This window comes from Carettochelys insculpta, chromosome 8 (genome assembly GCF_033958435.1).
Source record: "Carettochelys insculpta isolate YL-2023 chromosome 8, ASM3395843v1, whole genome shotgun sequence".
Lineage (NCBI taxonomy): Eukaryota > Metazoa > Chordata > Testudines > Carettochelyidae > Carettochelys > Carettochelys insculpta.
This window is the reverse complement of record NC_134144.1, coordinates 36,197,879-36,222,042: the sequence shown is the minus strand read 5'-3', so window position 1 is coordinate 36,222,042 and position 24,164 is coordinate 36,197,879. Positions and strand designations below refer to the sequence as shown.

The 24,164-nt window shown below is 41.3% G+C and overlaps 1 protein-coding gene across 4 annotated transcripts in view; it reads right to left on the bottom strand.

The window, feature by feature from the left end:
• TLK1 (tousled like kinase 1) overlaps positions 1-24,164 on the bottom strand; it is a 279,646-nt gene that overhangs the window by 210,357 nt on the left and 45,125 nt on the right. For 3 of the 4 annotated variants that reach the window (XM_075002149.1, XM_075002148.1, XM_075002147.1), the window contains 3 exons: positions 21,003-21,109; positions 20,826-20,891; positions 14,468-14,584 (listed from right to left, as the gene is read on the bottom strand). In XM_075002149.1, the coding sequence (XP_074858250.1) occupies positions 14,468-14,584; positions 20,826-20,891; positions 21,003-21,109 (290 nt within the window). Of the gene's footprint in view, positions 1-14,467; positions 14,585-20,825; positions 20,894-21,002; positions 21,110-24,164 lie in introns of all 4 variants that reach the window. The other variant, XM_075002150.1, reaches the window with a different exon arrangement.

Below are 24,164 nucleotides of genomic sequence, written 5' to 3'. Positions count from 1 at the left end.
TAATTCGCCATTCTCAACAGTAGGGTGGAGGAAGAGTAGACCTTTCTGCCGAACAGCTCCAGTTTCTTGGCATCTTTGTCCGTTCCCCCTGTTTTGAACTGAGACGTTTTTGATCTCTGTTGAGACGATTCTACCACCAGAGAATTTGGTTGCGGGTGGCTGAATAGGAACTCCATGCCCTTCGCCAGCATGAAGTATTTCTTGTCCGCTCTCTTGTGGACAGGCGGAATAGTCGCAGGGGTCTGCCATATCATGGTGGCGGACTCCAAGATTGCTTTGTCAAGCGGTATGGCTATTTTAGAGGAGGCCGGAGGTCTCAGATTTTTAAGGAGCTTATGGTGCTTCTCTTGCACCTCTGCTGTCTGGATGCCTTGCATGAAGGCCACCCTTCTAAACAGCTCTTGGAACTGTTTGAGATCGTCCAGAGGATGGACGTCCCCCGGGGCCGTAGCCTCATCTGGGGAGCACAGTGAGGAACCGCTAGGGTACGCCTCTCTGGACCCCTCCGGGTCCTGTTGACGGTGGTACATCCGCTCGCTAGAAGCTTGCGAGGGAAAATCCCAGGGTTCCAGAACCAACTCCCCCTGAGATATCTGAGTCTCTGTCCCCGTTCGCGATTGCCCTTGGGGATATGGAACCGTCTGTGGGGTTCTGTCCCTGGTAGTATGCCTATGGTGTCTATGCCCTGCATGATAGGGGCGACCATGGCAACATGGGCACTGCTCCTGGGATGGTGACCTGGACCACTCCCTTGGTGCACACCCCCTACATCTGGGGGAGCGAGATCTTCTGGAGACATGGGATGCTGGAAAGACCGATTTGTGATAGTACTCAAGTGGCTCGAAGCCCAAGAAGGGCGAAGGTGGTCCAAGCCATGGGGAGGCTCTCTGTAGAAATGGAGATGGGGGCTCCGGATAGGCTAGGGGTGACCCCTGCCTTCTCGTTGGAGTCCGCAGCACGAGCCGAGGGCTCAGAGAAAGCAGCTCTGCAGCCCTGTCTGGAGAGGGACTGCGGTGCCGTGTTTTCTGTGCTGCCTTTCCCCTCCCCTGTGGGGGTGGCTCCGCCCCCTGACGCGTTGGGGATCTCAGCCCCGTAGTCTGCACCACGCTCGGCACGCTCCTCGGCGGTGCCACGCGGGTGGTCTCCCGCGGTGCCTGCAGGCTGCGTGCCTGCACGCTCTGCGCCGCCGGTTCCCCGGGGGTCGGTGCCGCTGTTTGCGGAGCCGCCGGTTCCGGCGCTTGCTTGGCCACCGCCCTGCCCGCGGTGCGGGGCGGCTGTTTGATCATCGGAGGCTGAACCTCCGCCACGTGCGTCTCCGCGCTGCCGCCGATCAGCTGTAGCTGCGGCTGGGGGCTGTGCGCTCCACCCGTCCCGCTCGCTGTTGCTGTCAGCAGGGATTGGGTTGGGGAGATTTTCCTCCGTTTTTGCACTGATGGGGTTAGGGACGCAGCTTTCCTTTTATTGGCCCCGGAGGGTCCCTCCTGCTGCGGCTGCTCCAGCACGTCTGGCTGGAGGGCCTTGTCGAACAGCAGCATTTTGAGCCGCATTTCCCTGTCCTTCCTTGCTCTGGCTGTTAACTTGGCGCAGAAGGAACATTTCTGAGTGACTGTGCCCATCAGACGCTGGCATCGCCTCGCGGCACGACTCACACTTCTTGAATCCTGAAGAGGACATTGTGGTGAGTCTTTGAGTTGTTAATAGGGTACTTAGCACCTTCTCTGTGCTTGTTCCCCTCTCGGATAAAGCCTGCCGCGGTAGGAGGGCTAATGGCCCTAGGCTCCTGGCCTCCGGTGCTCTGCTTGTTACTAGGATTGGAAGCTTTGAATTCCTTCCCTTTCTTTGTTTTTTTTTGAAAACAACAACCGACTAACTTAATCTAAGACTGAAGAAACTTTAAAACAATTAAAAATGTTAAATACGCTAACTCTGGCCGTAGCCTGAGCGGATTCCGTCTGCAGCCGATGGCGGTTAAAGAGGAACTGGCGGGGACCGGATCGCGCACGTGGCCAGGAGCGCGCAAGGGAGCGGCACGCACCGGCGCATGCGCGGTCCAGCAGAAACTGCTTGGAAGATCCAACCTGCGGCGCCGGGGCGAGCCCAACACCTAATGTGGAGCACCCACGGGGACACTCGAAGAAGAATCAGTATTGTAAAAAAAAGTTTGCTCACCGCTGATGTAGATAATCTTACACATCAAGCCCTACTTTTCACTCCAACAATTAGCAAGGCCCCCTCAACCTATCTAATATAATCCAAACCAATGGAAACTTCGGTTATGTTCATATGAAAAAACCCCTTTTGGCATGTATAAGAAAATAAGTGTAGAATGTGAAAATTTTATTCATTGGTATGTAAATGTGACTACACAGATGTGAAACCAGTAACATATTTCAACATTTTTAATGAGATGAATCAGCCTGAGACCCAGCAGCCCATCATACTGCATGCCCCTTATGAAATTTCACACTCTCCCCCCAATAAGGCCCCCCCAACTCTGCACAAGACATTTGCTACTCCGTAATATACGTTATTAGATGGGGCTAGGATGATGGGTCCCCAGTTAAGATTTTATTTTGTGTCGCATTCTTAATTTCATTCACCCAAATGACTAGTAAGAATTCCACTTTTACCTTAAAAATTGGCCTGATTAGTCTTAGGCTAGGGGAGTCTTATTTCCTCCAAAAGTTTGAACACAATTGTTCAAATAGTTTTTGAAATAGAAACAAATGTAAAAATGTACTAGTTTCAAATGTTAGCATATGTTTCTAAGTCAGTTTCTGTAAGTCACACATGACTGACTGACTGACTGACATTCAAAACCACAAACTTTGCCTCTTGCTAATGCTCCTTGAAAAGGAGGGCACAAGTATGAATCATCATCAAACAGGCACAGTCTACTGAGGATCACCAAGACAGCCAGAATGTCCACAGCTGACGAAGTCATACCAGACACTGTGTAGAGAAATACAAGAAGTGGAACCAGGGCATATTCTGCACATTTAGAGGAGATATTAGCTTAACTCCACGCACAGTGAAGGCAGAACCTCAAGGACATCAACTTCCTGGAAATCTAAACAAGTTAAAGAACACATCATACAATGACAGTAAAGATTTTTATTTTCATTTTTATGGCTAACAGATCAGTGACATATGAGTTGCCTCATGACTGAGACATTGTGTCTAATAGGATGGTTAATTCTTCAGATGTCATCACCACTCAGGCTATCTTAGAAAGGTCTGCAAACTCAATGCTGAGCCTGAAGCTGTCATTGTTCATGTATTAACATGTGGAGATTTTTGTTTAACTTTGTATTTATCCACTTCCCCTAGAAATGCAAAGAATACTTTCCTCTTTTATAACTCCTTTCATCTGAAGATCTCAAAGTGCCTTACTAACAGGAATCAAAAACTTGCAGTGGCTTGAAATAAGAATGCTAAAAGTGTCAGAAATCCACAAGAACAGCATGTGCTTTATAATCACACAAAAAACAATGCTACAGACAATCCATTACTTCCTTATTCATGTCAACCACAATCAGCACCAGAAGATGCTGAATTGGCTGATTCTCCAGACTGGCATCTAAATATTATTCTCAGTAGGGCAGACAGCAGAGCAAAAAGAAACATTAAGATTCTAAAAAACTTGTCCATGTGTAGAACTAAAGGCAAAAAATAAGACAAGAAGAATGATGCATTCAGATGAGCATCATGGAAAAGGCCAGAAGGGACCACTTTATCTTCTTTGACCAGCCTATCACAGGCAACCAATCCCCATCAGCACCTACACACCGAATACAAAAACTGAAATTAGACCAAAGTTTTACAGTCCACAGGAGACTGCACTATTATGTGCCACAGGCAGAGAACAGGAGGGTGTGAGGTTCACCGGTGCCCAAGGGCCATGCAATGGCTGGCAAATCATTAAGATATACCTGGAGAATCCTGGTAAGTGACCTGCACTGTCAATTTGACCCTCAGGGAAAACTGCTTCCCAACCCCACACGTGATAAAGATAATGGATTTCAGGCAAGCAAATTTCAGCAAACTCAGAGAGTTGGTAGGTTAAGAGCCCATGGTAAGCAAGTCTAAGGGAAAAAAACTGTTCTATGGAGCTGAACTTTTCAAAGAGATATTATTGAGGGGCAGAAGAGCAAACAATCTCATTATGATGGAAAGAGAGGAAATACAGTAAGAGACCACCCTGGCTTACCCAGAAAGTCTTCAGTGATCTGAAAGTCAAAGAAGAGGTCTATAAAAAGTGGAAACTGGATCGCCTTATGAGGAATGAACAGTAACATAGGGACAAAATTAAAAGGGCCAAGGCACCAAAACTAGCTAGACACATAAAGGACAATGAAAAAAAACATACTTCAAATACAGTAGAATCAAGAGTAAGACCCAGGTCAGGTAGGCCTGCTACTCAATGGGTGAGGGGGAACAATAACAGAAATGTGGAAATGGCAAAGGTGCTAAATTATTTTTGATTCTGATTTTCAACAAAAAGTAGGCACTGGCCATCTACAACAATCAATGCCAGTGAAAATTTGGTAGGATCAAAGGCTAAAATAGGGAAAGAACAAGTTAAATATTACTTAGACAAGTTAGATGTCTCCAAGTCAGCAGGGGCTGATGAAATGCATCATAGAATACGCAAGAAGCTGACTGAAGAGATGTCTGAAACATTAGAGATTATCTTCAAAAAGTCATAGAAGATGGGAGCGATTCTAGAACACTGGAAAAAAGCAAACATAGGGTTAACCTGCAAAAAGCAAAATAAGGACTACCTGGGTAATTACAGACCAGTCATCTTAACTTCTGTGCCAGAAAAGATAATGGAGCAAATAATTAAGCCATCAACTTGAAACACCTAGAATATGATAAGATGATAAACAGCAGTCAGCATGGATTTGTAAAGAACAAATCATGTCAAACAAACCTAATAGCTTTCTTTGACAGGATAACAAGACTTGTGGATGAGGAGAAGCAGTAGGGACTTGAGTAAGGGTCTCACATGATCTTCTCATGAACAAACTAGGAAAATATGATGTGGATGGAGCTACTTTAAGGTGGCTGTGTAACTGGTGGAGAGATTATTCCCAGAGAGTAGCCATCAGCTGTTGGCAATCAAACTGTAAGGGCATATTAAGTGGAGTCCTGCAGGGATTGGTTTTGTTCAATAGCTTCATCAGTGGTTTCGGTAATGACACAGATTACACTTACACAATTTGCGGATACCACCATCCTGGACAAACCGGAGAATGTCTTGAAGTAAACAGGATGAAATTCAATAAAGACAAATGTAAAGTACAGTAATCCCTCAATTTACATAGAGGTTGCATTCTGGGCAACCTCCGCGTAAATCAAATTTCACGTGAATGGGGGAGGGGTTGGGGGAGCAAGCAGCTTGCGGAAGTGGAGGTGAGGCCACATGGCCCCCGACTTTCCCAGCTGGGGGCCACACAGCTGCTTTCCCAGTGGTTTCTGAGAAACTGTGCCGCAAGCCTCTGTCTGCGCATCGGGCTCCCCAGTCCTTCATTCTGTAATGTTTTTGTCATAATCCAGAATCAAGATAAAAGAAGTAATTATTCTTCTCTGTTACATGCTGATTAGGCTTAACTGGAATATTGTGTCCAGTTCTGTGTGCCACATTTCAGGAAGGATGTGAACCAATTGGAGGAAGTCCATAGAACAAAAGAAATGATTTAAGGTCTAGAAAACATGGCCCATGAGGGAAGGTTAAAAAAAATTGGGGCTGTTTAGTCTCGAGACAAGGGGACATGATAACCCCATTTTCAAGGACATAAAAGATTGTTACAAGGAGGGAGAAAAATTGTTCTTAGCTCTGAGGAAAAAACAAGATACATTGAGCTTAAGTTACTTAGACTGGACATCAGGAAAAACTTCCTTACTCTCAGGGTGATTAATCACTGGAATACGTTGCCTAGGGAGAATGTGTCATTGAATCACTGGAGATTTTTGGAGGTCAGATAAACACCTGTTGGGATGTTCTAAAAAATACTTAGTCCTTACCAAGAGTACAGGCACTGGACCTCTGAAAGTCCCTTCCATTCCTACGACTCTATGATGATCATTTAGACCCTGAGTATGCGACCAAGAACCAAAGTCTACTTGTTGGAGCTCACACAATGTAACAGCACTGCGAGTCCAAAGATGCAGCTCACCTATCTAAATGGTACTTGCTGTTTGGGAGGAAACAGAGACCAGAGAAAGTCTGATAAGAGAGAGAGAGAAAATGAATGTCTGCCTATACATTTGAATAGTTCAAGACAGGCAGCTTCAACTAGGCATAATTAATAAATTGCATATACGTTCATCAAATTGAGTTTTCTTTCTATTTCCTCTACTTTTGAGCAGTCCAAATATCTGCTTATGGTGACACTGCGATGAGTCACAGGAGGATGAAGTTGACATTTGTGTACCTCTTTCTTTTGCACTTTACTGCATTTGTCAACTCACACAGACTATTAGCTGCACTACAGATGTAAAACAGATGAGTTAACTTCCATTTTTTAAATGGTGCTCTTCCCTCTACCTTGATTCAATGTGCTTGCTTAAAAATTACCCTATAATGTCAGGCCAATGGTACATCCTGCCTCAGATATTTCACAGAAAAGTGCAAGAAATCTTGTAGCAGAAAAATCTTGCCCATCAGAGAAGTTTCTTCCTAAATCTAAGTGATTAGTTTAGGTTATATTCCTAATTATTTTTAGTCTAAATAATATAAATTCACCTGTTCCCCTTCCCTGCACACAATCCATTTTTTAAACCCATCTAAGCTCCTAGCCCCAATGATATCTTGTGATGGTGAGTTTCTCAGGTTAAGTACATACTAGGTCAGAATAATTCCTTTTATTAGTTTAAGTTTGTTGCCTGTCCCTTGGATTGAATATGAATTGTATTATATGAGAGAGTAACTACAAACACTCAACTGACCTTCTCTACACTAAGAATGACTTTATAATTGCTATTATGTTCCTGCTTATTTATCTCCTTTATAAATTCAACAGTTCTAATTTTTTCACTGTGTCTTCAGATAATATCTTTTCACGCCTCTAATAACTTTCACCATTTATTTCTGCTACATCGTGTTTGAGATTGGGAGACCTGAGCAGAACTCAGTATTCCAAAGCAGCCCTAGCCTGAATTTACATAATGGCATCACAATATTTCCAGTTCTATTTTCACCTCATTCTTTATACATCTTAACATTTTGTTTGCTTTCATAACTGCCAATATACACTGAGCAGTGGTTTTCATTGAGCTGTGCATAAAAATAGCCTTTTCCCTGGTTATGCTTAATTTAGAATGCAGCAGCGTGTATGAATAGTTCCGATTATTCTCTGCAATATTCATCACCTTATATTTGCCAACAATGAATTTCATTTGCCCCAAAGTGCCCATTTCACCTAGCTTTTCTAGCTCTTTCAAAATCCTTTGAAGACTTCACTAATCTATGTAATTATGGGTCATCTGCAAATTTTGCCACTTCGCTGCTCACCCATCTTTCTATGTTGTTATATCAGGAATGCCTTTGTTTCACAGGCAGCTAAATAACACAAAGGATATCAGTTTTTTTTACACAGGCGTTAAGTTTAACACTCCTGAGGGATCTTGAGAAGCAAGGCCCTTTTGATGTCTCTCTCATTAACTGAATGTTTCTGTTTGGGTTGGCTGTTGTTTTCCAAAAATCAAAATGTTGAAGAAATGTTTCTGCCAGAGACAACTCTGTTAGGATTCCACATAAGGCTCAAGGACAGTCCAGCTGTGGTTTCTTTTTAAACAATCTTTTTTAATTTATGTACATTCACTGAAGATCTGTGGAACAGATGCCGGTGTAACTGAAGCTAGGACTGAAAGGAACTTCAAGATGTTAGTCTGGACATACAACATCAATTTAAATGGAAAAAAAACACAAAGTAAATTTAATTATTTTACCTTAATTTAACAAACCATCAGTGCATTCAGACTTCTGTTATTTTTTGCATTAGTGTCACAGGAGGTTAGCATTTTAGCTTCTTTGACTTTACAGTTCTACTTGAAAGAAGAAAAGCATTTATTTCCACAAGGAAAAATAAGTAAGTGTATCACAGAACCTCCTGCAGTGTTAAGAACATGTACAATTAACACATATAAATTACCAGAAATAAAATATGATATACATTGAAATACATAGGGATGAAAGGCAAATCATATAATATTTCACCAAAAAAGTAAAATGACAGTAGTCCCAAAGGGGAATATGCTTTGGAGCTGGGTCAAATTTTTAGTATTAGTTATAGATAATAGCTCTCTGCTTTAGTTATTACGAAAATTCACTCTCTCTTTCTTCGTATGCATACAAAAATAGAAAGAACTCATACCAAAAAATTAAGGTTGTACAGTCAAGTGTTCAAAAATTAGGAAATGTTAGGATTAGGCTCGTCCATATAGCCTTAATCTGGCTCCCTTGTGCATATGCATTATGGTACATGCTTCAATGACACAGTCACACATACAGATTGAACTTCTCTAGTCCAGCACCTTTGGGACCTGACCAGTGCCTAATGAGGGAATGTGCTGGAGGGCAATATTATCTAGCAGCATTACCAACACTTCCACTGCTTACTGAGCTCTGAGAAGACATTTAGGGGTAAGTTACAGTTAAATAACAGCATAGAACACAGAGCCAGGACTGATGGCTGGAAACAATCTTTGGTTTATGAGACCATGGGAAACTTGGCCACATCCATGATAAATGGTCATCCATTTAACTAAAATCATGCCAGATGTTGTCAGATGAGAAAGTGCTGGATTAGAGAGATTCAACCTGTATTACTTTTTCCACAGAAAGTTTTCACACACACCAGGAAATGGTTTTCCACTTGTTGTTGGACTCCCTATCATGCCATTTGACATGATGTGCTTTGGGTTGACATGGGCTAGGCTTTGTTTTTCATAAAAGAGAAGTATGTTGCTGCTGTTCACTGGAACTGAGATTTTAGCTATATTATGACATTTGGCCCTTACGAATTAAGTTAATTATTAGAATATGTGTGCTATTTTCTTTACCTTTGCCCCCTTTTGTACTTTCCTGTTTGGTAACTTTGATGGTGTTAGTCCTGTGTGATATTCATAGAATCATAGAACTGTAGGGCTGGAAGGGACCTCAGGAAGTCATCTAGTCCAGCCCCCTGCTTCAAGCACGATCAACTCCAACTAAGTCATCCCACCCAGGACCTTGTCAAGCCAGGACTTAAAAAATTCTAGGGATGGAGAATCCATCACCTCTTTATGCAATGCATTCTAGTGCTTAACCACCTACCTAACGAAGTAGTTTTTCCTAACATCCAGCCTACATATTGTGTCCTTGATTCTGTTTTTTCATCTACTCTAAGTGTAATTTGGAAGATGGGAAAACATGGCCTTCATAAAAACAAGCAAAGAAAAAAAAAAGACCAAGAATGTTGGTGAATTTTGAGGAGTAAGGGGACTTTGAAGTAGCGCGGGCACTTTGAAGCGCCTGTGGCTACACGCATGCCAGCACTTCGAAGTTGGATGCTTTGAAGTTGCCGTGGGGGAAAATCAGCCTAATGAAGTGCTGCGTATTCACTGCAGCACTTCATTAGTAATCTCCCGTGGCCCTGATTACTAAGCCCCCTTCAAAATTGAGGGCAAGTGTAGACAAGCCCCAAGAAATCATCTGATTTAGTCTCTACAGTAATGGCAGAACTAAGTATTATCTAGACCATTCCTGACGGCTGTTTGTTTAACCTACTCTTAAAAATCTCCAATGATGGACATTCCACAACCTCCCAAGGTAGTTCAGTCCAGCGCTTAACCATCGTTAGTTAGGAAGCTCTTCCTAATGTCCAATTTACACCACCCTTGCTGCAATTTAAGCTCATTGCTTCTTCATCCTATCCTCAGAGGATAAGAGCAATTTTTATCCCTTCTCCTTGTAACAAACACTTCTGTACTTGAAAATTGTTATGTCCCATTTCAGTATTCTCTTTTCCAGCCTAAACAAACCCCAATTATTTCAATCTTCACTCAAAGGTCTTATTTGCTAGATCTTTAACCATTTCTCCTGGTCTTCTCTGGATTTTCTCTAATTTGTCCACATTTTTCCTGATATGTGGCACCCATAACAGGACACAATACTAATCAGCACAGAGTAGAGTAGAATTACTTCTTGTGTCTTGCTTAAAGCACTCCTGCTAAAATGTTCCAGAATCATGTCTGCTTTTTTTTTTTTAGTAACAGTGTTGTACTGTTGATTCATTTTTAGCTCATGGTCCACCACGTACATTAAACCCTTATTTTTCTTGTTCCTGTACATTAATTATGAACCATTTTTAGGGAGGCACATTCACCTACAACTCTCTTTGTGGTTTCTTTGTGTCACCTGTTGCAAACACTACGTTAAACACCTCTTTTTGGCAATAATGGTAGCATCTGCTCTCCATACCAGCACTACAGTATTGGTGAACACTTAATTCGTAAGGGCCAATTCTTGAGTGATACATTAGTTTAATTTCATAAAGCAAGACACAAAGTGTTATGCACGTTAAAGAGTTTCCAGTTCACATCTGGACAGAACATTTGCCTTCTTCCATTCCTCCTATTATCTATTTTTATAGCATTTCAGACCATTACAATAATTAGTTTTTCAACTGGAGTAACTACAGTGCTATACTGACTAGCCTATGCTATGGCTTCTGAAAAGGTCACCATTCAGCATTCCAAATACAGCTCTTGAAGGAGAAGCAGCCAATAAGTGAGGCCTATATTGATTCAGACCTTAAAAGAACCACAATCAAGCCTCAAAGGCAAGTTTTTGTTTCATTTAGTACCATATATTTGTTAAATCTAGAAACATACGCTCATAGAGATACTATGTCCATTATCAGTGTATCATTCTAAGTCAGAGAGAATGGGTTTTTGTTAGTCTGACCTTATGGAAAATATACCCACATACAAACAAGACTCTAACATCCTCTGGAGTTTTACAATGCTCATCCCCATTATCGCTTAGAAACTTCACAACTGAAAATGTTTTTTGTTCCGGCCATGCATAAAATTAGCAACATAATATATCAAATTAATATAATGTATTATCAGATGTTTATTTATATGTATTCTTTTCTAAACTATGCACAGTAGACTGTATAACTGCCTAAAATCCATAGCCAAATTTAGGGCCTGGAGTAACACAGGAAAGCTTTAATCTCTGACTTGATTTATACTGCATTTCAGTTACAGGCCTGAAACATGCCTTAAATTAGATATTGCTGACTTGAAAGAAAAACAGACAGCTGCTTCACTTTAGAAAAGAACATCTGATATCAGTGGGAGCTTAGAATGCATAAGGTATGCAGAATCAGGTCCTGCTGGAGATTTCTTACTTCTTCTGATGGGTGAGATTTATGTGATTTTTGTTAAAAATAAGCAGGTCCTCTGCATTGCCAAGAGTAATAAAGACTCCTACACTTCTAAACTTTGCCTCTATGACCAAGCAGGTGAATAGCAATTTTGCCATTTTAGAAGACAATCAATTTCTCTTAGTTTTGTAGTTAATATATGAAAGAAGAACTATGAGGCTAAGACTTCACTGTGCTCACCTGTTAGACAAAATCAAAAGGGAGAAAGAAGAGACGCTGGGGACTCCACTGGATGAATGGCCACACAGAGGTGCCTGTGTTCTAAACCTTTTTAAAATATCACGGATGCTTGCTTGCTCATTCACCTGCTTCTTGCCCTCCCTCACTGTACGTTGAGCGACTATTAGAATGGAAGCATTGGTGCCTATTGCTTTAAATACTTGTTCAAGCCATTGTATCTCATGGTCTGGCTTTGAAAAGCAACACCTGCCTCTCAGGGTGGTTTTTCTTTTCAAAACCATTTAAAATGTTTGTATGCTCTGTGGATCTTATTTGCATCTCTCTACAGCGTAGCACATATTGCTTTTTGTCTGGATTTTAAGTCATTGGGGAGAGGCTCAGAAACCTCTCTCTCTTCTGTGAATAATGATATGGTATCCTGGATGCATCCATTCTATTCACTTTACTGTTGTTTACATTACACTATTACAATAATACATCATATAACGGGTTTCTCTATTTTGTATCCCTTAGTTGGTTCTAAGCTATGTTTCTGATTCAGAGCAGGAGAAATAAGTAATTTTGGCCACAATATGTTCCCTCCAACCACATAAATGGAGGACTGCTTATTTTTACTTTCCTTTCTTATGTGAATTTCAGTTCCCTATCTAAAGAGCATTAAACATATTATATACATTACAGTTATTATTCTATTTTTATGTGACTTATGAGTCTGTGTTTTATGACCTGAAGTTACCTTTAGGCTTTCTGGTTTTATTCTGTATTTTAAAAGCAATCAAGGAAAAAAAGTTAATTTTTTTTATTTTGAAACTAAACAAATGTGTCATGAATACATCATAGATATAATTTGTTGACTTAGAAATACTTTGGCACTTATGAATCAATAGGCTATATTGGCAAGGCCTTCTTCTGAATCAAAAGGCTATATTGGCCAGGACTGCCTAGAGCTGGATATGTCTGAAGACATATGGAAAAGAATTTTCTGCACCACAGTCTAGTAAACTGACATTACTTTAACAGGACACGTGGTGTAGTCCATCCATCTCTCATTCAAGGATATCACTGGAACACTTAGAAGGAGTCTGCTGAGTTTTGTCCTTAGCAAACTGAACACAAAATATGAGAGGGGAGGTAATCTGGAAAACCTCTGAATCTGGACACAGTATTTTGTTGGGTTTGAAAGATGAAAGCATAAGGATTAGATACTAAATCATTGATTACAGTTTAAATATAGAGCACATGATCAGTCATCTTATAAAGTGGAAAATACCAAAGTTCATTTTGTTATAAATCTAAACTGTAAAGGTTATTGGATAATTTTGGTTATTTCACTGTTAATCATGCAACCAAATGGTACTATCCCATGCTCTGGATGTCCTTGCAACAATTAAAAATTACCTTTAAAAAAAAATCCCGTAAATATCATGCACTAACATAGTGAATTGCTCATCCCTCCAACAATAAGATTAATAAACTTGCCTGGGCAAAATAATATTAATACAATTAGCTATACAGTTAGATGGATTATACCAGTATTATATTGTGTTGATATGCTGCATTTTGGTTTTTGCATGAGGTGTCCTGTGGTGCAGAACATGTAGTCATGTAAGATCTTACATCACGTTTTGCAGTGAGAGGGTATAAACCTTCCCTGTGTCCTGGTTAAATTTTAACTGGGGATAATTATATTCTGTCTCCTGACGATCGCCATTATAGTTCACATCATATTTTGTCCTAAATGGCAATCTAATGTATCTATGCAGTTAGAGAGTTACCATATTTCATCCTACAGTGGTTAAGCCTCAATGATGGATAACTGATTTAGTGCCAGACGTTGTAGGTATATTGCACAGAAAATTCGCACAGACTTCTACAGGAGCGACATGTTCATCAGGAATACAGGATCAAGTCCATAAAATTATTCTGGGTAGATTATACTTTTACGGAAACATAAGTCATTACTTTCAACTATCTACCCCAGACCCTAAATACGGTCCAGAAACTTAACAAAAGTGCATTTTATAAGCTGGAGAAGGCAAATGGTTAGGATAATCTAGTAAGGTCTTTTCCATCTCTACTTGTATTCCAACTGATTTTATAATTACATAGTAAAAACAGAGAGTAAGCAATATCTCAGCAATACTGTACTGTCACACTTTTCTATTTTTATGTCTGAATTTGTAAGCAAGTCATTTTTACAGGAGGTGTAACTTGGAGGTACACAAGACAAATAATCTGGAAAGGTTGAGAGCCACAGGTGGAGAGGAGTTTTCTGAGTATGTCCACACAGCAATAAAATGCTTTGGGATTGGTCTGAGTCAGCTGTCTCAGGCGCAAGGTTCTTGGGTTGCTAGACTATAATATTGGGACCACTGGGACCTCGCAAGGAGGTTAGGAGCAGCAATTACTATGAGAACTGACATTCCTGTGCTCAAACCATCTAAGATAACTCCATCTCTTTCTAAAATTCTCTTCACAAATTAAGAGAGTTACAACAGAAAGTTGACTGGTTATATTTTAATATTACTGTTTGACTCTTCAAACCAAATAATGAAGGGCCAATGAGATATGAATAAGTTAGATTACAGAAATTTTACTGCATATACAAACAGAGACAGGAGACATCTTTTTCCACGTCGCTTCTTAAAAAAAAGAAAATCACACATTAAAAACAGCAAGAAAATACTTTCAGTTCAACATTTTTCCTGCCTTTTCAGCAGTTAACACAGGATGCACAGGAAATATATTTGCACATACTTGTTTTGGTCTCTGTGGAATGCTATATATTAGACATAAATTTGCCTATTGGTGGCTATTCTGATGTGGTTGTGGTTTTTGGAACTTGCCTTGTATCCAAACTCGCTGCATTTTCACTTTTTTCTTCCTGTTGACTTGTAATCTCCGATCAATGAGATTCTGCACTTCATGTAACCCAGCCAGGGTAAATATGCTGCGGACCTCATCTGCTCCCCAAATGAGAAGGAGAATTACTATAATTAAAAAACAAGCTGATACATCCAATTAAAAATTTATTTATTAAAATACATGTAGTTCAGAGATGGAATCAACTCTTCTGTGTCATCCGCTAACCAAAGCTAGAACAGCCTGTGAGAAATCTTTCTATAAAAATAGAGACTATTTTTGCGGCATCACGGAGTTATAACGTGGTATAAAATCTCATGCCTGCGGGTCAGAATATATTGCTCATAGTTTAGAGCAACAATTCTTCAGAGCTCTAAGTTACATGGGATTCAAGGAAAGCAAATATATGACATTTTGATTACACTGAGTACATCTACATTGCAACAAAAAACTTTCAGTACCAACTCTCAGTGCCTGGCAATGGGGATGCAGCACAGAAAGGCCCCTTCACATGAAAGGCTCCAGCAGCACAGAAAGACATTGCCAATTCCCCATTGCTGGAGCCTTCCCCACAGTAGGGAAGGACATCAGAAGTGTGCAAAAGCTCTGGCAGCACCTTTTCCCACTCCCTCCCCGACTAGAGCCTCTCTTTGCTGCAGTGAAGGACTCTGACAGCAGGGAGTTTTCCCAGCTCCTTCCTCTCTGCCACAGCCTTTCATTGAGGCACATAGCTACACACCACAGGTGTGGACATTCTTCCTTTTGGTACATGCCCAGGCAGTAGTGTGCAGTGTAGATGAAGCCTCAGACCACAGACCTGCTGCTAGCACTCCAGCCTGTGAACTCCATGCTATGGGTCTGAAGCTTCTAGTTAGAGTTTGACTCCCTCAAATGCAGACAGCAGTTGCAAAGCGCTTATTACAAACATAAAGAATACTTTTTGGCTAGGTCTGTATTTCAGGGATTTGTCAACAGAAGTTTGTGTCAGAAGATATCTTCCAACAAACTTCTGTTGACAAAGAGCAGCCAGACTGCTCAGCCACTCTAATCAGCAAGACAGCCAACTAGAAGCACAGTAATAGGCCCTGTCTGTTGACAGAGGGCCCTTTGCAACCTCCAGACCAGCTTTCTGTCAACAGATCTCTGTTGTTGACAGAGACGTTATTCCTTATGGGGTGCAGCATACAGCTGTGGACAAAAGTGCTGCATTCTGTCAACAGAACACCTTGAGAATCTGGATGGTCCGTGGGTTTTGTCAGCAAAACAGCCATTTTGCTAACAAAACCCTCTAGCGTAGACATACCTTTTAATACTTAATAAGAACATAAGCATGGCCACACTGGGTCAGATCAAAGGTCCATCTAGTCCAGTTTTCTGTCATTTGACAGTGGCCAATACTGGGTGTCCCAGAGGGAATAAATAGATCAGGTAATTATCAAATGATCCATCCTCCGTTGCCCTTTCCCAGCTTCTCAAAAGAGCAGCTAGTGACACCATTCCGGTCCATCCTGGGTAATAACTATTGATGGAACTATTATTCATGAATTTATGTAGCTCTTTTTTCACCATTATAGTCTTGGACTTCACAACATCCTCTGGCAAGGAGTTCCACAGGTTGACTGTGTGAGGTATGAAGAAGTACTTCCTTTTGTTTGTTTAAAACCTCCTACTTATTAATTTCATTTAGTGACTCCTAGTTCTCGTGTTATGGGATGGAGTAAATAACTCTTCTTTATCTACTTTTTCCACACCAGTCATGATTTTATAGATCTATATCATAGCCCTGCTTAGTTGTCTTTTTTCCAAGCTGAAAAGTCCCAGCCTTATTAATCTCTCCTCATATGGAAGCCATTCCATACCCTTAATAATTTTTGGATTACAGCAAACCCTCAGGTTTACAGACCCTGATATAGTGGACTTTGGAAACAACAGACACCATTGTTCCCGAAGTCTGCTTAATCAAGGCCCATAAATCGTAAATAACCACCCACTTCCCCACCATCTTGCTCTCCCCAATGGACTTACTGCTTCAGAGCTGGAGCTGCCACCTCTTCCCCTAGAGCTGCCATGCACTCCTCCCAGTAGGTGGGCAGATGGCACTTATATGCTATATGCCCCACTGCCAGTGGGAAGAGTGTGTGACAGCTCTGGCGGTGGCTCCTCCAGGTGGCAGCAGCGGCAGCTCTTGCTGTCACTTGTGGCCAAGTGGAAGCCCAGCAGCAGTAGCGGACTCCAGCAGCTCGTCCTGTGGCGGTGAGTAGCAGGCGCTTTGGAGGTGGTGGTGGAGGGGCTGGTGGAGCCTGGTGGGGGTGGGTTGTAGTAAACCCTCTGATTTAATGGGCATCTGGGTTTCACAGACACCACCCCTCCCCATTAATCTGTTAAATTGAGGAGTTTACTGTACTCTTTTCTGAACTTTTTGCAATGCCAAGATATCTTTTTTGTGATGAGGCAAACAGATCTGCAAATAGAATTCAAGATGTGGGTATACCATGGATTTACACAGAGGCAGTAAGATATTCTCTATTTTACTCTCTATTCCTTTCATAATAATTCCTAACATTCAGTTTGCGGTTCTGACTGCTGCTGCACACCAAGTGAATGTTTCAGGAAACTATCCACTGTGACTCTAATATCACTCTCTTGACTAGTAACAGCTAATATAGTCCCCATAATTTTATCCACATAGTTGGGATTATGTTTTCCAATGTGCATTATTTTGCATGTATCAATATTAAAATTCATCTGCCATTTTGTTCTTCAACCACCTAATTTTGTGAGCTCCTTTTGAAGCTCTTCACAATCTGCTTTGGACTTAACTCTCTCTGTAACATCTGCAAATTTTGCCACCTGTTTACAGACTCCTGGGAGACACCTCTCTCCGTTCTGAAAACTAACAATTTATTCCTACTCTTTGTTTCTCATCTTTTAACCAGTTTTCAATCCATGGAAGGACCTTCCCTTTTATCCCATGACAGCTTACTTTGCTTAAGAGTCTTTGGTGAGGGACCTATCAAAGGCTTTGTGGAAATCTAAGTACACTGAATCCCCTGCTTGTCCACATGCTTGCTGAGCCCCACAAGGAATTCTAGTAGACTGGGGAGGGATGATTTCCCTTTACAAAAAATATGTTGACTTTTCCCCAACAAATTATGTCCATCTACATATCTTCATAATTCTTTACTGTAATTTAAACTGATTTGACCAGAACTGAAGTTAGGCTTATCAGCCTATAATCAAATAGAAAGCAAGAGCATACAGTCCATACAAAACAACAAACACAATACACCCTGCCTCAATTTGCTTCCCACTACAGAGCATTGTTTGTGGCGGGATTAGAGTCCCTTGGGTTGTGTAAAGTCCTGGGGCCATCTGGGCTCATAAAAGTGGAATTGCCTCCATGAGACTGCTACATGCTGGGTAAACTTGCTTCATTCCCCCATCTGGACCTCTCTCTCTGTCTTTCTCACACACACACACACACACACACACACACGCTTCCTCTGTTCTATCCTTGAGGTAACTTTTCACTGCTCCTACTTTCAAGGCGGGGGGTGGGGGGGGAGACAAAACTGGTTTTCTAAGCATGCAGCTGCTTTTTAGAATAACCTGTGTCTGGTTAAAGTCCCATCATTATCATTACATATTTCCCAGTTTCAGTCTCACATGTGTGCCTGCAACAGGACCTGTCAGCAACAGTGGATCCACACACAAATAGCCGCTCATTACACAGCTGATTTTAATAATACGTCTTCACAACAGCAACCAGATTTCATAAGCTGTGCAGCCAGAACCTGAATTTACCATGCGGACACTGCCAATTTTCTGCTAATGATAGAGATCTCATGGGATGTTGGGGATTTCCCCCCATAGCTAAAGCCTTAATCCCTCTACTCACATTCCCAGTCTCATATTGCACAAATGTCAGGCCACACACTTAGCTCCAGCTGAACTGCACAGAGTGCAGGACAAGGAGGTACAGGCAGCACAAAATTCCACTTTGCATTCCCCAAATCCTTGGCTCCTGGGTATAGAGCCAGCCCTCCTGTGCAAGGTTTTGCTGGTTGCTAACAGCTTAAAGGCTACATCTACGCAGCAAAGTTATATTGGAATAGCAGCAGTCATTTCGAAATAATTTTGGCATTGTCAGCATGATGCACGGGCTATTTCAAAATAAATTCAAAATAACGGGTGCGTTATTTCAGTTGTGGTAAACTTCATTCCCTGAGGAATAACGCCTATTTCGAAATAGGCCATGATGGGCTCCCATGGCCTCATTCTAAAACAGTGCTATGGACCTGGAAATACTATTTCAAAATAGTTGGGTGCTATTTCAAAATGCATTTTGCACGTGGTTCTGTTATTTTGAAATAAGATATTTCAAAATAGGGCTGTCCTGTAGATGCCGCCTAAGAGACCAACAGTCATCCACAGTCAGAGCTGAGGGAGATTCTTCTCAAGCAAGAGATACCTGCCAGAAATAAAGCACCAGTACATGCTCTCCAGTCGATTATCTGGCCCAGCATTTCTACTTCAAATATAGAAGATATTTCAAACGTATCTTTCACAGTAGGAAGGATCTTTAAGAAAGCATTAGACTCTTCCAGGATCTCAAAATGTAGCAGAATTCCAGTAAAACTCATGTCCCCAAACCTTTGGGAGGGGAAATAGCCACACACTGAAAGCAATCTGTGTGTGTGTAATGGGAACACAATCAGTAACTAAAAACCACTATTTAGCTGCATAATATGTCTTTAAGAGCGTTCATTTTGGGTCTCATGTTCTTGTTAAACAGGAGCGAGCGCTGTGCAAGTCAAAGTTTTATCTGTGTAAAACCTGCAGCTGCTGTCAAAAGTAGGTTGAATGTCGTGACCCCCAAATCCCTCAGTACCAACTGGCAAGGGAATTACGTGAATATCCCAATTCTGGTTTGTATATTCTGGCTCACCAAAGAGCATCATGTGGTGTCTTAAATGAAAGCCAGGGTTATTCTGGTCATTCATATCACTGTGCAAGATATGCACAAATACTATGTATGGAGTTTTGTGGGTACACTAAAAATATGTTCCTCAACTCTATATTGATGCAGAGCTGACAGACAAAGGATGCTTATTCACCTGTCTCTGTTGGTTTGTCTGCAAATTAAGCAGTATAGGTTAACACAATGGTAAGTCATTTACATACAAAGTCAGAGGGGACATATGAAGTCAGCAGAAAAGCAGCACCAGAGAATAACCTAGGATGGGGATTAGCCTGACTCTATGGTACAAACAAAAGAACTCTAGGGAATACAAGGCGAAGACAAAGATGACATATTTTCTTTTGCATCTAGAAGTCATTGGGCAGTGCAATTGCATTCAAGTAAATGGATCACAGCCAGGCTTGGTTGAAACACTGCAACGGGTATCTGGGTGAGAAAAAACTTAGACTGGATATTAGCCTTTTAAATTCAGTCTCTGTGCCTTGTATTATGATATTGTTGAAACCTCCATGCTGTGGGGTTGAACAAGGAGATCTTGAGCTGAATCATTCCTTGAGGACAGCAGGCCTGGTCTTACTATGGGCACTCAGTAGATAAGGGCTGCATACTCCATGGGAATGCTTCCAAAGGGATTAGGGACTCGTGTACACCTATGGTTAACCTGCAAGGCAAAGTAAGAGATGACCGCGCCCACAGGAGACTGCTTGGGCAGCTAACAGATTGGAAGTGTCAGGGAGTTGAGTTAAGCACAAGCAACTCTCCTTTTCGCCGGAGGAAGGAAAATAAAAAGGTGATTCATAGTCCTGGATACTCTATGAATTATCACAAGGTACTTATGTGATTAAAATTGCTAATTCCACCTGGAAATTCCTCCCAGTAGAGATCTGGATTGTTGTTGTTGCTTTTCTAAAATTGATCAACCCAGTTCTAAGAACTTATAAAGAAGAAAATGGATAAAATGGATTACATCCTTTTTTGTAGTCCCACAAAAAAAATTGTGTTCTCCCTCCGCCAGCTCTATCGCTGTAATGCCTTAACCTGAGATAGCGACGCATATAAAGCAATGATGTTAATGCAGAGGGCAACTATTTACACAAAGTAAAGAGGCTCTCAAACATAAAATAATTAAAATATAACCACTTCTGCTTCAATGACATAGCTGATGAAGGGAATGAAAGTAGGCTAAAGTAAAAGAAAAGATCTTCCACAAAAATGAGCTATACTTTTTTTTAAAAATGGAGAATTAAAGGGATATGAAAGTTACTTAAATGGATTTTTAAGTAGCTTTGTACCCCATGTCATCAACAGAAACATTCAGAACTTTCCTATAAAACTGAACTTTGTTTTACAGCCATTCATACCTTCGGTAAAGAAATAAACTCTGGTGCCATCTCCTCGTACATAAAAATTCTCTGATAAACAGTGACCTAAAAGATAAAAATTGTAAATAGAAAGACTCAGCTTTCCTTTTAAATTATATACAAAGTAAAAAATAAATGCTAAACAAACAAATAAACAAAAAGTCTCTTATGCAATACCTTTTTTGAAACGAAGCTGAGATGTATCGTATCTTCCATAGTCTCGAAATAACAACATTCCTCCTGGTTTCAACAATTTGGCCAGTCTATTTACAACACCTTGCATCCTTAGAAAATAAAATGTGAGATGGGTGTAAACCCAAACATTGCTTTCTCTAGCCAGTAGGTCCAATATGTAGTTTCTGAGGTCCCAGTGAGAAGGGTCTGTCTTAAATCACGTAAAAATGCCAGAGGCTAATGAAGAGCTTCAGCAGGAAGCACAAAAAACATTAACTACACAAGGGGACAGAAAGGAAAAGGAACTTTCACAAAATAATAATGCAGGGAGAGGGAATGAGTCCTTTCTTCTTCTTCAGCAAAATACCAAGGATGGACTAAAATAAGATTCTTGAGCTCCAATCCCCTATGACCACAGAAAGCCTGGACCTGCACTGAGTAGCAGGTAAAGCAGCAGGCAGTTGCATAGCATACAGCTGAGTGAACAGACACCTGCCTGCCAAGGTAGAGTACGTTGAGCTACCTGCCAGGATAGGGTGGATTGAGTTGTCTCTTTTGGCTGTAAGATCAAAGATTCAGGGGTAGGAGGCAGACAAGCAGCTCCCTCTCTCATTCAGCTATCTGTCTAGGCATTTATGCCGTACACACAACAGTAGCCTATGAGCGTCTATTCTAGAGGAACAGAAGAAAGAGTTTGAGATCTGTCGATAAAGGGAAATTTGGTAGGAGAAACCTGCCTGAAGATACTGGCAGTGGTGTTGGAATACTTTTTATAGTGGTGATGCAGACAGCCATTGACTCAAACTGTAAATCCTGTACATATTGGAAATCACTTCAAATCAGGGGGTGCTGCTGCACCCTCTGCACCTCTACTTCCAGCACCTCTGGATGCTGGCGGGAAGCAAGGAGTGGGAGAGTCTAGCATCCTCTGAAGCCCTGAAATTTCAGTGGATCTGGGTCATGCCTAGCATTATCCTACCCTAACTAAAGATCACCCAAACTATTTGCATTTACTGTAGGAGTAAATGGGACATTCATGAAAAGACTCTTGACTGTCTCTCTCACTTCTATGGCTAGTTTACTTTGATTTCCGCTTATTATCCAGACAGTACCTCCTTACATGCTTCTTATTCATGTGTTCTGCAAGTCACGAGTAATCTGACAGAAGTTTAAAATGGAGCAAACCGCACTTTAAAATGTAAAACACTCAGCCCACAGCTACTCTGTAGGTGAAACTCAAAATAACTTACTCAACGTGCATTGTGTAAATTGCCTTATGTATCTTAAGCTGACTTATTTCAAAGTTTCTGCTACCCCTAGTACGACAAGGGGTACTGGAACCAGAATACCGTGCTCAGAATAGCGCTGCTATTCTGAGTGTGGGGGTTATCTGCAGAGTTGCTATTTCACCATACATTTGTATCCCGAAATAGCAACTATGGTATAGCCGTAGCCTAACTGTTTAGGGCTCTGGCTGTCCAGAGGCAGTCAGGTTGCCTACACACCAGCAGGGCCACGGAAGACTCAGAACACACTACATGCCTGGCACTCCCTTCCAGCGCACAGGCAAGTGGATGAGGAGTGCTTTTGCTCCTCCTACCAGCCAGTGGACGAGGAGGGAGGATGCTGCACCCTGAGAAGAGCTGTTGTGAGATATGTCCCCCTCAAACTCAGGACATGAGCCTAAAGGGACTGCACATCCAAGGGGTATCTCTGAAGCCCCCTGGGTTCCTCCAGCTCACACACTGGCTACAGGCTATCCCAGGAATCACAATTTAGCGAGAGAGCAGAAGCCCAGTCTTGCTGTCAATGACTTTAAAGGTGCTGGATCAGGCCCTAACTCAGCAGAAAAGGAGAATTATACGCTAAGAGAAACCCTTCACATAGAAAAACGCACTTTCAAAACATGATTAAATTAAAAGACAGAGAAATACAAACATTTAAAGGGTCTTTTGTACGTAAGCAGAAAAGGGGCAACTTGCAAAAGGGCATGAAAGTCCTCTGAGCGGGAAGGCGGGCACAGAGTTACAAGCCCTGCACATGAATCTGCCCTCAGTCCACTCAGATGGGGACAGTGACATATTCTACACAAATGGCACAGGAACCGTTTGAAGATTTGGCCCAGTATAAATACCACGTGGCCTGGAGAAAAGTTAATGGCTTCCAAATGATCTTATTTTTGAGAACAATGCAATTTCCTAAGGGGGACTGCTAGCAAAAGAGCGTTGCTTTCTGAAAGAATAGCAACTGTCAAAATGAGAACACAATAGCTAACAAAATCAATACACCATCAAGTAACAAAGGAGCTGAATGAGAATGTCTCTCTCTCTGAAACTTACATTTCCCAGGAACGCTATTTCAGGCTCTGCACTATCACTCTCTTGGTTTTCCCTGTCATTTCTTATATTTCAAGCTGCTACAAAATTGTGATAAAGAGCAACAAGGTCTAGATGACTTTTTTTTGTTAATCGTAATTGCTTTTAGGGGATATTGTAATGAAGCTAGTAAGTACTTAAACTTCTATGCTGCATAGAATCTACACATAGAAATGTATAGACAAATACACATATTTGGCTAATCTGAGTGGTGAGGGAGGGAAATTGTATTTTTAAGGATTATTGGGGAAAACATTCTCAGAAATCTTGTTTGTGATCATTTTATCATGGCTTCTGTGCACAAAAGGTGTGATGATAATATATTTGCCTGGTATCTTCCCCACTGCATTGCTGCACTGACACAGATTTCAATCTACTGTCTGATTTGTGTTTGGAATCTGCACAAAGGCTTAGCAAAACACTCTTATGCACATGACTCATATGTTCATCTTTGCACAAACAGGAAGGAGAGATATGCTTTATGGAAAGACCGTCTTTCTGCAAAAGCTAATGATTAATAAATCAGCCATTCAGGCAAGAAAACAGTTTTCAAATGTAAAGCTGTTTCAGGTGACTATTGTTCTAATACTTGCTGAGCACAGACGACCATTTTTGATGTAGTTCTTAAAACAACACATTTACCATTATATGTGCAATATGCATTTCCTTTTGTACAATCTGGTTAAAGGGGGAGTTGAGTGGTATGTCTGAATAATATACAACCTTTCTTATTTTTCCTGTAGGAAAGAATATTCTTTCAAAATTGGTCAGTGTTAGGCAGTTCATTTGA